Source organism: Diplotaxodon limnothrissa, linkage group LG19 (assembly GCF_057381915.1).
Source record: "Diplotaxodon limnothrissa isolate DT_005_m linkage group LG19, D_limnothrissa_male_GT1.1, whole genome shotgun sequence".
Lineage (NCBI taxonomy): Eukaryota > Metazoa > Chordata > Actinopteri > Cichliformes > Cichlidae > Diplotaxodon > Diplotaxodon limnothrissa.
Window position 1 is genome coordinate 11,318,085 of NC_140614.1, and position 13,318 is coordinate 11,331,402.

A 13,318-nucleotide genomic window follows, 5' to 3' on the forward strand; every position below is an offset into this window, starting at 1 on the left:
CAGCGGCGGGCTAATGCTGGCTTAATGCTAATGTTGACAGCAGAGAGCACAGCGGCGAAGGACAGAAGTGAGAATAAAGGAAAGGTGGCAGATTTGTAAATGTCACAGAGGAGAGGAGGTGTATCGCACAGGACTCGGGGTGTGGACGGTTTCTTTATGAAGCTTTGCACAAACACACCTCCTGTTTCTCAGTCAGTCCCTCCTCCTCCTCCTCCTCCTCCTCCTCCTCTGCCTGCTGGTTGAAGGATCGGTCTGTGCCACGTCGTACAGCACTGAGGTCCAGTCTGACCGAGGCACCTCCACACTGTGTTCAGCCGAGTCAGAGGCAGAGCTTTCGGCCCCTTTTACAGCTCATTATTACACAAGCTGAGGTTTTACAAAAGGTCACTGCTAACCATTTATGCAGGTCACAGGGCAGTGCTGTAAACAGAGATACCTGGACCTCCCTGCGAGCGGCCACCTCCTCCAGCTCCTCGGAGGCATGCCCGTGTCCTGGGTCTGCTTTGCCAGTACAACATCCGACACATCTCAGAACGAAGCCACCCGGAGGTTTCCTGGTCAAATGAACCCCCTCGGCCGACTGTTTTCTACTCCGAGTTCCTCCTGAGTGACCCTGCTGCTTCTGTCCTCCATCTATCACATGGCTGTAGGAACATAAGTGTACCAAGAAATCTTCACCACAACAGACCAGTACAGCGCTCCTCTCTCCCAACTTATTAATAAGAACCAGAGAAGTTGAATTCCTTTATTTGGGGCAGCAACTCCTCCCCAACCCAGAGTGGGCGGTCCTCTGTTTCCTGGTTGAACAGCAATCTTGAACTTGGAGATCTGCATCTGCCAATCACTCTCTCCTGGTAGCACCTCGCACCTTCGTCTCTGTGCCAGCCCTTTGGCTCAGGCAGAAGTCTTCCTCAGGTGGAAAAGCACGATTGTGCACGTATGCATGTAGAAGGATGTGGACCACACTCGTGTTACTGACTGAGATTGCATCTATAACACTTCTGCTTCTATCCTGTCATGTTCGTGCTCGTCCTGTGGTCGACATGACAGCTCTGTGGGCCAGAGGCTTGGGCTGCAGACTTCCTTTGGCTCTCTGTGATGTCATAGAGATCTGCTATTCAGATCTGTTGATGAGGGGCAGCCAATCACAGGAACGTTGAAATCAGCTGGAAACGTGTCACGTTATTATTGTACGTAATAATCGTCGTTTGACATTCGCAGAGGTCTGAGAGCGGCACCGAGAGCAGGAGTCACGGCGACGGGAAAGAGCAGTCGCAGGAACCAGAGAGCAGAGCGAGCAGCGAAGCTGGTTTTATTTTAAGAACTGGAATTAGAGGGCGGAAATAATGTGGCCAGAACTAGTCAGCGACCTGGCCCCTTTACACCCAGCATTGCCATGGCAACAGAGGCCAGGGGTCACCACAGGGGGTTGGGCGGATCAGGAAGGCGGCTCTCTCTACATCTCATCCTCGTTAACTCGATATGAAGGGGTGGGTCACGTTAATTGGGCAGTGACACACAGTACAACAGCTGACAAGGAGAGGGCGATGTGCTGAGCACGCTCACGAGGGCAACAAGTCAGCGGCACACACGGCGAGCCACGTGGCGCCACGGCCGTGCCTCGCACACTTTGTTTATCACTGTGCTCTGTTTGTAACCACAGCAGCACAAAGGCGCAACCAGTAAAACCAGTAAACTATCACTCGTACTTACAATCCACAAGACTTTCATCCAGGACACTGGAGCTCTGCTCAGCGAGGTTTGCACAAGATCCGGTTCTAGTTTAAAAAGCCTTTGTCCCGGGCTGCTCCGTATCCTGGGATCACAGCAAAGATGGGAGAAGCAGCCCGATGGGTGACGACGTTCAGTTACGAAGCCTCGGACACGAGCGAGTTTGTGTGGAGCCCCCTGTGGAGGGCGGAGGAGACTGCAGCTGTAGGGCTGGGTGAAACCTGCACAGAGCCTACATGTTTTATCTGACAGGTTTTACTCCCAACAAAACACAAAATATAATTCATGAAACAGACTGAGTCAGTCGGGGAAGCTGGGATGTGGTGTGTGTATAATCCAGAGGACTTTAATCCCAGAGAACGAGCTTCAGGTTCCCTGTGGGGACTGTGTTTGTTCCCTTGTTGGATTATTCTTGTTACACTTGTTTTTCCTGTTTGTGGAACAGACACAGTGCTGTGGAAAAGTCCTCTTTCACGATTTCTTAGTGTTTTGCATATTTGTTTCAGAATTAGCTTTGATATCAGACAAAGACAACCCGAGTAAATACGGGGATGATTTAAAGCACCAAACTTTATAAATGATGAATAAACTGTAAACACGTCTTTACTGAGTTGAGCTCCACACCAGCCTGATCGCTGTGAGACGAAGTGAAGCAGGCTGGAGATCAGTTCATGTCCTGAATTCAACGAGGATCCAGAACACACGGCGTGACCTCAAACACAGCGTCTGGATTCAGACTGTGGTGCACAGAGTGGGTCCTCCACAGTGACGTCATCACAAACACTGACTGCAGTCATTACAATGGTGAAGTTCAGGGGGCAGTTACTTTTGCACACAGGTGTGGATCACTTTGTCTCTGCATCATTTCCTCAGGTTATCTTTGTAAGCTGATAAATCTGCAGAAACTAAGAAATCATATTTTCCACACGACCCACAGAGACAAACATGAGCTGCTCAGACGCGTCCTGCAGGGAGAAGCCAGGCTTGTATTTCAGCTGTTTGGGGATTTTTAGGAGACGGGACTCGTGCATGATTTACTTTATGTTGTTCCTCATGTGATGTTTTCCTCCTTGGATAAACGAGCCTGCAGCCGGGAGGTTTGTTGGCTCCTTGTTGCTGAAGCCTCGGTTGTTGAAGTCTTCAGGTCCCGAGTCTCGGCCCACTTCGTTACAGTCCAGTTCTGTCTCTATTTTTGGGCGTTGTTTCAACCGCCGCTGCTCATCAGCCCTCCCTAACCCTCAGCCTCTGCCCCCCCCGCGATGTCCGCTCACATTAGACTCACACACCGACACACAAACACACACTGCAGAGCGGTGGGATGGAAGGAAAGAGAGACGGAGACAGAAAGGAAGAGGAGGGTTCGCAGAGGGATGCGCTGACGACCTCTTCGGGTTTTTGACCCTCTCCTGGATCTGTTACTGTGCTCTGCTAATGTTTCTTCCTACGCAGACTTGGGCAAAAACACCAAACAGAATTGGAGCGCTGTTTCAGATGTTTGAACTGCAGCTGCAAACTTTTTTTCCTCCTCAGTGTTTTGCCATCTCTGACCGTAGAGCCTGAAAATGTTTGACTGCTGTTAATCAGACGCTCTCTCTCTCTCTTTTATCCCTTTCTCTCCATCCCCGCCTCTTCATCCTCCCGACTTTAAACACACGCGCACGCCGACCCCGACCCCGCGCACCCTCCAGAGTCCCGGTCTAGATGTCGATGAGAACGGTACGTTGGACCTGAGCGTGAGCAAGCGTCTTTGCAGCGGCGGCGTAGGCGACTCGGTGCTAACGCCCCTTGAGCCCATGTCCCCCCAGAGGCAGGCCGCCCTGCTGGGCTCCCGCTGCTACGGCATGGGGGACGCGGCAGACTGCTGGGACCTGCCCGTAGACTACACCAAGATCAAACACATAGATGAGGACGAGAAAGAGGTAAAGGGGTCACGGCCTAAAGGTCGCCGAGATCACGTCTGTCTCCATCTTTGAATGTTCGTGACGGATGAGTGACGCGCAGGAGGGTGAGGGAGGGGAGCGGCGGACCACAGGCGGCCGTGATGCTGCCGGTGATAATTACAAAGCAGGAGTGTGTCTCTGGAAGCTGATAGACCATACAGTTGGCATGCGTCACTTACGCTGTCTGCTCAGCGAGGCTCAGCCCAAATTATCTCCCTCCAAGCCATTGATTCAACACTCTGTCTCCAAGTCAAACATTTGCACTGCCGTCTGATCGTCTTCGAGGTTTCTTACCTCGCCGTCTGACTCGCTGTTATATTTAGAATCATTAGAAAGTCATATGAGGGGGATTTTTGAGGGAAACCTAATGAATCTGCATGTTAATTGATGTCAGCGCCGCCGTGCGCGGAGTTACCGTCTCTGTTTGCGTCGTGCTCGCTGCATGCTGGCTTTCTGTTTTTACATTTTGCTCCTCTCCAAAAATGAATTATGCAAAGTAGCACCTTGGGAGGGAATCGGAATAGCTCATCTCATCAAAGAACTGCAGGAAATCAATGCACCACTGCTGCGACGGGCGCATGCATGTACAGTACATGTGCCTCTTTTGCTGTGTGTGAATATTCATAAGAGTGTGTGTGTCTCTTTGGGAGTGTGTAGATGCTAGCCTACTTTCTGCATCTCCGAGTATGCCTGCGTCGTTCCCCCGCGTGGCCGCCTCGCAGCCTGCGCTCCCTTTAATTGGCGAAACTGGCTGGCCCGACCCAGCGTCGCGCACCCTGAGACAGCTTGAGTGCTGGATAATTTGGGCTGTATCTGGACCTGTCTCTTTATGGGCATTACTGTACATACTCTGCAAGCACTGAGGGAAGGAAAAGAGGATTTGCATCCACGGCTGTCGAGCCCCGGCCGCAAGCACTGCAGACAAAGGCCCACAGAACGCAGGCTGCAGCGTGCTGGCGCTTCACCGCAGTGCCATCTAGTGGCCGAAAGCTGCATCATGAGGGGGCCGACTCCCTGAGTGTTCTCACCATGAATGTGTGCAAATGCATGAGGGAGGCAGTGCTTCCTCTCAGGGCTTACTTCCTGTCAGACTGACAGCGATGATTGTTCGACCCACACGTGACCACATCGAGCTCGTCCTACACTCACTTTGGTTTATTGTGTTTTATCAGACGTCTCCTACATTTTAAGATTTCACGCCCGCTGAGAGACGATCACGAGTTTATGAGAAGAGAGACGCTCGCGAGAACGAGTGCTTCAAAATGAATTCATATATTTGAAACTGCTCACGAAGGCTGTGATCACAAGTTTGTGCGAGAGGATCGAAACTGCCAAAACAAAGGAATAAAAAGACTTTTACATAAAAAATTATCCAAAATAAATACAGGAATTAAATAATTTATAAATATATAATTTATTGATATCTGTGTTTTTATTTGCTTCTTTAATTGTTTCCAGTTTATTTTCCAAGCACACAAAAAATTATAAAAACAATTTTGGCAGTTTGTGCCTCGAGGCTACGGAGGACAGGAACGGCCAAAATGAAAGAAATGCAATAAATATATTCATAATGTCAGTGAATATTTTATCAAATGTGAAAATCATTACCTTTGTTTTAATGTTCCTGTTTATTTAAAAGCACATGCATAAAGAAATGTAACAGCAAATAAATCCATAACTAAATATATAAAAACAGCACAGACACAAATAACAATGAAACATCATTAACTCTATTTAAATTATTCCATAATTATTGTACTTGTTTATTTACTTTATTTCTTATATTTAATTTCTTTTATGTGGCTTTAAATTATTTGTTTTGTCATGTTTCATTTATTTCTACGCAGACGTATTTAATGTTTTGGCTGCTGGATAAATGAAGTTTATCTAAAAATGTCTCGCATATTTATTATCGGAGCCGTTTATTTATTTCTGTATCTGTTTAAATTTCCGTACAGAAGTTTGTTCCATCATATTTGAAAATATGCAGCTGGAAAAGATGTCGATGTGATTTGAGGTGAACTGTTCCTTTAATGGAAAGATTGGATTTATTGAAAAGTGTAAAACCACTAAAAATCTTTTTTCCCCCCGTGTCTTCCTGCTCCACGCCCCCGTCCCACAGCCGGACGACCTCGACCCCTTCCACGACCTCCTGGACGACCGCTCCTACACCACAGACGTCAACATGCCGAGCCCCAAGCCCAAATTCCTCCAGTGCAAGGAGACGAAGAAGGACCTGATAACGTAAGCGCCCTCCCCCTCTTCCTCCTCCCACCTGACCCCACCTGCCTCTCCCCACTCGTGCTCTGCTTCCCCTCCACCTTGTTTCTTCCTCCATCCTCCTCTCGGCCTACCACCTCCCTTCCTCCTCCCCCCGTGCGGCGCTGCTGGCAGTGGCTTTGCTCTATGACTTTTATTTCCCAGCGTTGTCCGTGTGTCCACGCTGATCTCAGACCTGGTAAATCCTGCGCTGTGGTAGACGCTTTATGGACGCGGCAGCCGTCAGTGTGGAGATGTCAGGAGTGTGAAGCAGAGACAGTGAAGCTAAACTGGAAACAATGAAAACCGAACACACCAGAAACGACCCCCCTCCCCCGCTTTTTCTCTAATTTTCACTTTTCCTTCTCCTTCCCTTTGGGCTTATAAATCTGTCTATTTTTCCGGTGGCAGATGTCCCACACCGGGGTGTGATGGAAGTGGTCACTTGACGAGCAATTTCGCCTCACATCGAAGGTGTGACTTCCTTTTCTCCTGGTGGATTCTAAGTCTATTTCTCTTTATTGTTTTCAGCTTACCTCGACTATGCTGTCAGACACCTGTAGGCTCTCTCTCTCCCTCTCTCTCTCTGATCTGTTAGCCCTTTGACTATTTGACCGGTCACGCTGAAGCGGGGCTGAAATACGGAATAAGAAGAGACTAGAAATTAATTAAAGATCGGCTACATTTTCCTAAGCTAAACCCCGGGATGAAGCCATCCCTCGATGGGCCGTGCGTAAAGCCGTCTAAGCTGGTGTTATTCGGTTCTCCAGGCCTTTCCCACAGCGTGATGCAGACTAAGCATTCAGAGACGGCAGGTGGAAGCAGAAATGCTGAGTGTGGGACGTGTGTGCACGGAGCGAGCGAAGGCTCACGCTTTTGGATTCCCCACATCGAAACTCACGGCAAAGTTTCCGGAAACGCCCTTCAGCCCCGTTTGAGCCGAGCGCCGCACCCAACCTTTGGCCACGGGCGCAAATACTCAGAGGGTTAACGTTAAAGCTCAGCTCCCTGCACGTGCATCATGGCTTTATTACATTTCCTGGTTGATATCGTGTGTTTTCTGTGCATGCTTTGGAGCGGAGTGTGAGTGCAGGCTGCTTGTGTTGTGTTTCAGTAGTGGGAGTGTTGGAGTTTTCCCTCCCTGATCCTTGTGTGACTAACGCTCCACTGCTGTATTTTCCAGTCTCTCAGGTTGTCCTTTAGCTGACAAAAGCATTCGAAGCATGCTGGCCAACAACGCGCAAGAGCTCAAGTAAGGCGTGACATGATTCACTCACACGTTTGATTTGTATGTCGAGCTCACACAAATGTACGCGCTGCTGACGGAGAGGTTTGCAGGCAGGGCCTGAGTGAAAGAGATGAGGGGACTGAAGAGGTCCGAGTGGGAAAGACGTGCATGTGATTTAAATGTGAGGCCGTAACGACAGCAGCAGGAGCTCGGCGCATATTTTAGAGATTTTATGGCAAAAAAAGACGTAAATATTGTTAAAGAAGCCTCCGGATTAAGATCAGTAACGTCCTCACATCTGCACGCGGATCTGCTCTAACCCTCAAGGGATGATATTATATATGATATATCACCGGACGGTGAGCTGATCAGTGCTGAGTAACATCCCAGAATTTCACCTAAACTGCAGCTCGGACTTGTTGGCGGCTCAGTTACTACGGTAACCTCTCGGCAGCTGTGTTATTGGTCAGATGATGTGATTTAAAAAGCTGAGCACGGCCGTTATGAAAGGATGGGGATTGGCTGGCTCTTAGAGCCTCCGGTGGACGTTAGAGGAACTGCGGTTTCTGACACTGAAGCGCACGATCTGATAACCTCGTGTCGCTGTTGTTCCCACATCATCATAATAAATGTTGTTCCAGGTTCAACATCGCAAGTGACCAATCACATTGTTGTGACGTCATACTTTTGCAACTTTGGAAAAAATGCCTTAAAAAACAAAATCGGCTTGACTTGCGAGAAACCGCCTCTGTCCACCAATCCAGCAGTTAGAGTTCGTTGCATTTCAGGATACTGTTCTTTAATAAACGGTAAACATTGTACATATTGTCCTTGCAACACTGGAATTTCATAAATGAATGAATGAATCAGATCATCCGTCTTAAGCAGACCTCGCAGCTCTTTCCTTTAGATGAATGTGGCGCGTTGCAGCTGAGATGCCGTAGGCCCTGAGCCCTTTTTGTGTTTTGTGCCCCAGGTGCCCGACACCAGGGTGCGACGGTTCGGGACATATCACTGGCAACTACGCCTCACACAGAAGGTAAAGCACCGCCGCGCCGTGCACGTATTAATCCTGCAGATCGCTCTCCTCTCTGTAACGCTGTCATTTATCTACAGTCTTTCAGGGTGTCCGCGTGCCAGGAAAAGTGGGATAAAGATCATCCACAGCAAAGAGAACAAGGAGGACCAGGAGCCTATCAGGTGCAGTACAGACACTCATCATCTGTCTTCTGTCTCCCTGAAACGCCGTGATAACTCCTCCTCCTGGACCAGCTCTGCTCGCCACATATTTCCCGCGTGACACGTGATGTGATGAATGACTTTTAAATGATGCAAAGGAGCCGTGCACAGCTGTGCCGCTGCTCGCCTCCTGTAAGCAGGAGTCAGTATGAGCTCTGACAGGACGAATGTCCTCGGAGGGCAAAGTTTGTGCCGGAGTGTGAAGGAGAAAGTCGGAGAGCGCGGGTTGTGTGAGTTCACAGGAGGCTGGGGGAGGTTCTGCAGTCTCCTGCAGACACACACAGGTAGGAAAGACAAAGAGACGGAGACAGAGAGATTGATTGACTTTAGCCGAATCCCGCGATGTGCTTCTCTGGCCTCAGCTCTGCAGCTGCATTGATTTCTCTGGTGGTGCAGAGCACAAACAATACTCCGACGCTCCTCATTCTGCCGGATTGCGAGGACAGTCGGCTCACGCTGACCGTGTTAGGATGCTCCGTGGTTACAGGGCGTGCCGAAAGAGGAAGACAAGCTGCTGCAAACAAGAGCGTCTTCCTGATTTATGCACACTTATCGGTGAGGCTCACTGAGACGGCATGATGGAGAGTTTATGTGAGGAATGAATGAAGGGGCGGGGAAACGAGATATGCCCCAGATTGGGGGGGTGCTGTAGATCTAATCAGATATTTCTCCTCAGAAAGAAACTAGTAAAGCAGCTCAGTCTGACAAGTTCAGACTGTCCTGCATGTGTGAGAGGACTGTCCCATCACTTCAGGGGAAGCTTTGGGCAGAACAGATAAAGATGAATGAAATAAATTCCTGTCAGTGCAGAAAGCCGGTGAACCTCCCTCTATCTGTTTTCCATGAGGCTGAACTAAAAGCAGACAGAACTGATACGTCCACGGCTTTAGCCGTAATCCGTTGTGCGTGCTGTGACATTTGGAATAATTTACTGCCTCGATGCATCTGATTAGCGCGGGTGTTGATGCACTGACACTGTTCCCCCCCCCCCGCGATAAGAGCCGCCACTGGGACAGCTTTAAAATAAGATGATCGTATCTTTGTTTAAATCAGAGCGAAAGCAAAGACGCAAAACAGAAAAATAACATCAGCTGTTCAGCAATTCACCGCTGAGGAAGCACGAGCTCCGGCTCACAGGTCACAGAGAGGACGTTATCTCCTGTATGATGAAAATATGCTTTTTTCCCCCCCTCAGGTGTCCGGTCCCGGGATGTGACGGTCAGGGTCATGTGACAGGGAAGTACGCGTCCCACAGAAGCGCGTCCGGATGCCCCATCGCAGCCAAGAGGCAAAAGGACGGATACCTGAATGGCATTCAGTTCACGTGGAAGTCCGGGAAGACGGAGGGCATGTCCTGCCCGACGCCGGGCTGCGACGGCTCGGGTCACGTCAGCGGAAGCTTCCTGACGCATCGGAGGTGAGTCAGGGGTGTGTGGGCGGAGCTTTAAGGAGAAGAACGTGCATGAAAGTCCCTACATAAATGGATAAACACAGGCAGCACTGTGATGTGTTATTAGGCCGGTGCTGTCTGCAGGTCTGCAGTGTGGATGGAAACACAGTAAGCAGGCAGACAGGCGGGTCAGGCAGGGCTGCGTCCTACAGACAAAACATTAGGAGAACAGGACCAGATGGAGGCTTCAGACGATGGAAGAGCTGCACAGTCTGCAAACACAAAGCCCATTGAGCTGATTCAGGATGAACCGGACAGAAGGGGGACGGCCGAGCAACCTGTGGGAACTTCTGCCACAGACGAACACAGTTTCATCTCCACCGTAGGAAAAACAGCTCGACTGCTGAATGAGTCAAAAACTCAGCGGTCGAGCTTCCATGTGTGCAGAAAGAGCTCGCAGTGAATAAGCAAACATGTGTCAGGAGACAAGCGTAGATGGAGAGCTTATAGCCTGAGCGTCACTCACGGGGTTACATGTCTGACTGCAGGACGTTTTTAGCACTTCCTTTAGCTTTTGCATGGAAACCAATTACACTTATATGACATATACAGACAGCGCTGGAAGCTCTATGTCCAAACTCAGCTTCTGTTCGGTTCCAGTTCCAGTAGCTTTGTTTAAAGCGTATTGCACACCGCTACATGCTGCTCCCTTGTGGACATCTTACAGACAGTGCAGAAACTGCACGTTGCATATAATGATGCAATGAGCATCCTTGGTAGGACACCTACAGGGGGTCGTGTCAGTCAGATGTTTGTAGCTGTGGGTGTTTGGACGTTTGCACGGCTCTGCTAACAGGTTAGCAGCTCACAGATCGACAGTCTGAGGAAGCACCAGTTTGTGTATTTATTGATTTCTTTTATGTAATTGTGTATTTTATGTATATTATGGTTTTATGTCTTTAAAAATATTTTATCATTTTTTAAGGTTTATATGTTGTGTTGTTTTTTTTAACTATGGACGTAAATTCTGCCAATAAAGATTGATTGATTGATCGATTGATTGATTGACAGTATATTAAATATGTGCCGGGCTTCAGATGACAGCACTGTGGGCTGTAAACATGTTTATTTCTGGAGCCTCTGCTGGACGCTGCAGGAACTGCAGGCTGCTGCTTGGTTGAAGTTTGCCACACCAGCACGAGCGTCTCTTCTTTAGGAAGAACACACTGGGTCGGGGGAGGGGGGGGGGGGGGGTTGTGTTTTCCATCTGTGGAGAGCGTTGGCTCGCTCTGTGTGTGTCTGTGGCGCCCATCATATACTGAAACAATGCTTCCTGTTCTTGTCGCTGCCTCCAGTCTGTCAGGTTGTCCGCGTGCCACCTCCGCCATGAGGAAAGCCAGGCTCTCCGGAGTGGAAATGCTAACAATAAAGCAGCAGCGTGCCAGCAACGGTAACGGCAGCTACCACTCACACACACAATACAGCCAATCAGGAACACGGCCAGGGAGCGATTTACTGAAGAGACTTCCAATTCCACATAATGGACCAATCAGGAGTGTGTGTGTGTGAGAGTGGGTGTGAATAATGAGGGGAGCCGAGGAACAGGGCTGGGTTTGCTGTAATGTGTCTGTGAGGTTGTTGAGTCTTAATTAGCTTAAACGAGCTGACGCGGTGTAGGTGGAGGCGGTCGCACGCCGAGCGTCCGGCACACTTTTTAATTATTCCACACAGAAGGTGCTCGTGTGATTGAGAGTCCCTCCTTGTGTGCAGGGCTGGAGCACGACGAGGAGATCAAACAGCTGGATGAAGAAATCAAAGACTTAAGTGAATCGAATTCACAAGTGGAAGCAGACATGATCAAACTCAGAACACAGGTGAGTCGCTTCCTGTCTGTACCGGGTGTGATTGTAAAGTTCTGCAGCTCCGCCCCTCAGAGCTCAAAAGCCAAACGTTGTTATGGAGATTATGAGGTCACGAGGCGGAGCTAAAAAGGTTCTGGGGAAGTGGATCAGCTCCTTGAGCACCTCCTCCTGTAATGCTGCCTCCAACTAAAGGTGTAATTTGAAGTGACAATCTAATAAGATTTACCTGCAAATACTTAGAGGTGGGTATGCTAGAATAAGGGGTGGCGATCATCTTGAAGTGAGGGGAACACATGTCAAAGTGGACATACGTCTCACGTAGCTCCTCCCCCTGCGTGTGCAGATATCAGTCAGCAAACCACTGAACTGGAGGCCAAATTAAAGAGAAGCAAAAGGCTCCCTCAGGCTGGACTGTTTAGGTGTCCTCACCAAATCCCGGCTTAACACCAACATTACACGCCTGATTAACGTTTAGCCTTCCCTTCAAGGTCGTCTCCTTGTGCACCCCTGGGCCTCCTACCTGTAGATCCTTCGCTGCAGCTTGAGCCCCAAACGTGCAGAAAGTAGCATGAATGCGTAAATGGTACTACGCCTCCTGTGGACATTGGGGGAATTGCGGCTTGTTTTTCAGCCCTGGAGGCTGTCGAGGTGGATTTGCAGAACTTTCTGGTCACACCTCGTATGAGCCGATCCTGCAGTGGTGCGTAGCTGCCCGTGACGCTGTGCACTAACTCTGCACCGTCCCTCTCTGCAGATCACAACAATGGAGTCCAACTTGAAGTCCATAGAAGAGGAAAACAAGGTGATTGAACAGCAAAATGAATCTCTCCTGCATGAGCTGGCCAACCTCAGCCAGTCACTGATTAACAGTTTAGCTAATGTCCAGCTCCCTCATATGGTAAGGGCCACCAGGAACGGCAAGCCAGCAAGTTGCAGATTAAAGCTGACCGTAGCATTATCTGTGTATTTAAGCTCAGCCCAATGTGCATGCTGCTTAGCCTGAAGTGTGGGACGCTGCTTGTCTCTCCAAACAGCGAAGGGGAGTGGTAGTTTCTCTCAGCGTCTCCATGAACTGAAATATTGAGGTTTTTGTCTTTTATTGTTAGTTTAATTGTTTAGGAGGAATTAAAGTGTACGTTTATATACATGTTCATCTGTTTGCTCTCAGTGATTAAAAAAGTGTTTCATGGTAATCACACTGCTCTCATATCCTTTTATTTAACGAACACGTTTCGCTGACAGAGGAACGAGTGAAACTGGAGCATTTTATAAAATCAACTTTTACATTTAAACATTTCCTCTGGTGAAAAATGTCCACAGCACTGCAGCAGAATCACCAATGAAGACCAGCTCGTGTTGTTTCTCAGTTAAATACTGCCATCTAGTGTTTGATTGTGAGACTGGTTTCTCAAAGGGATTTTAAAGGAGATTGTCCCTCTTTTCCTTCCAGAAACCACTGACGCACAAAGAGCCGCCTCTGAGGACTAACAGCTGCTTACAGATGCACCAGCAAGTAAGTGAGCAGCGATTCATGCACTCTGCTGCACTCTGCTTCGTGTCTGACGCACTTCTGTTGTTATGGAAGCAAAGAAAAGTGATTAAACACCTTAATGTGACTCTTTATCAGCACTAAATCCTTAATGTTGGTTTCAGAAACATTTGGCTGCCG

The 13,318-nt window shown here is 48.9% G+C and overlaps 1 protein-coding gene across 1 annotated transcript in view; it reads left to right on the forward strand.

Annotated features, from left to right (window-relative positions):
- Positions 1-13,318, forward strand: part of myt1lb (myelin transcription factor 1-like, b) — a 78,175-nt gene that overhangs the window by 63,201 nt on the left and 1,656 nt on the right. The window contains exons 13-23 of the mRNA XM_085343552.1: positions 3,420-3,650; positions 5,794-5,915; positions 6,342-6,404; positions 7,114-7,182; positions 8,135-8,197; positions 8,275-8,358; positions 9,593-9,814; positions 11,143-11,237; positions 11,558-11,661; positions 12,404-12,547; positions 13,100-13,162. Coding sequence (XP_085199678.1) covers positions 3,420-3,650; positions 5,794-5,915; positions 6,342-6,404; positions 7,114-7,182; positions 8,135-8,197; positions 8,275-8,358; positions 9,593-9,814; positions 11,143-11,237; positions 11,558-11,661; positions 12,404-12,547; positions 13,100-13,162 — 1,260 coding nt within the window. The remainder of the gene's footprint in view (positions 1-3,419; positions 3,651-5,793; positions 5,916-6,341; positions 6,405-7,113; positions 7,183-8,134; positions 8,198-8,274; positions 8,359-9,592; positions 9,815-11,142; positions 11,238-11,557; positions 11,662-12,403; positions 12,548-13,099; positions 13,163-13,318) is intronic.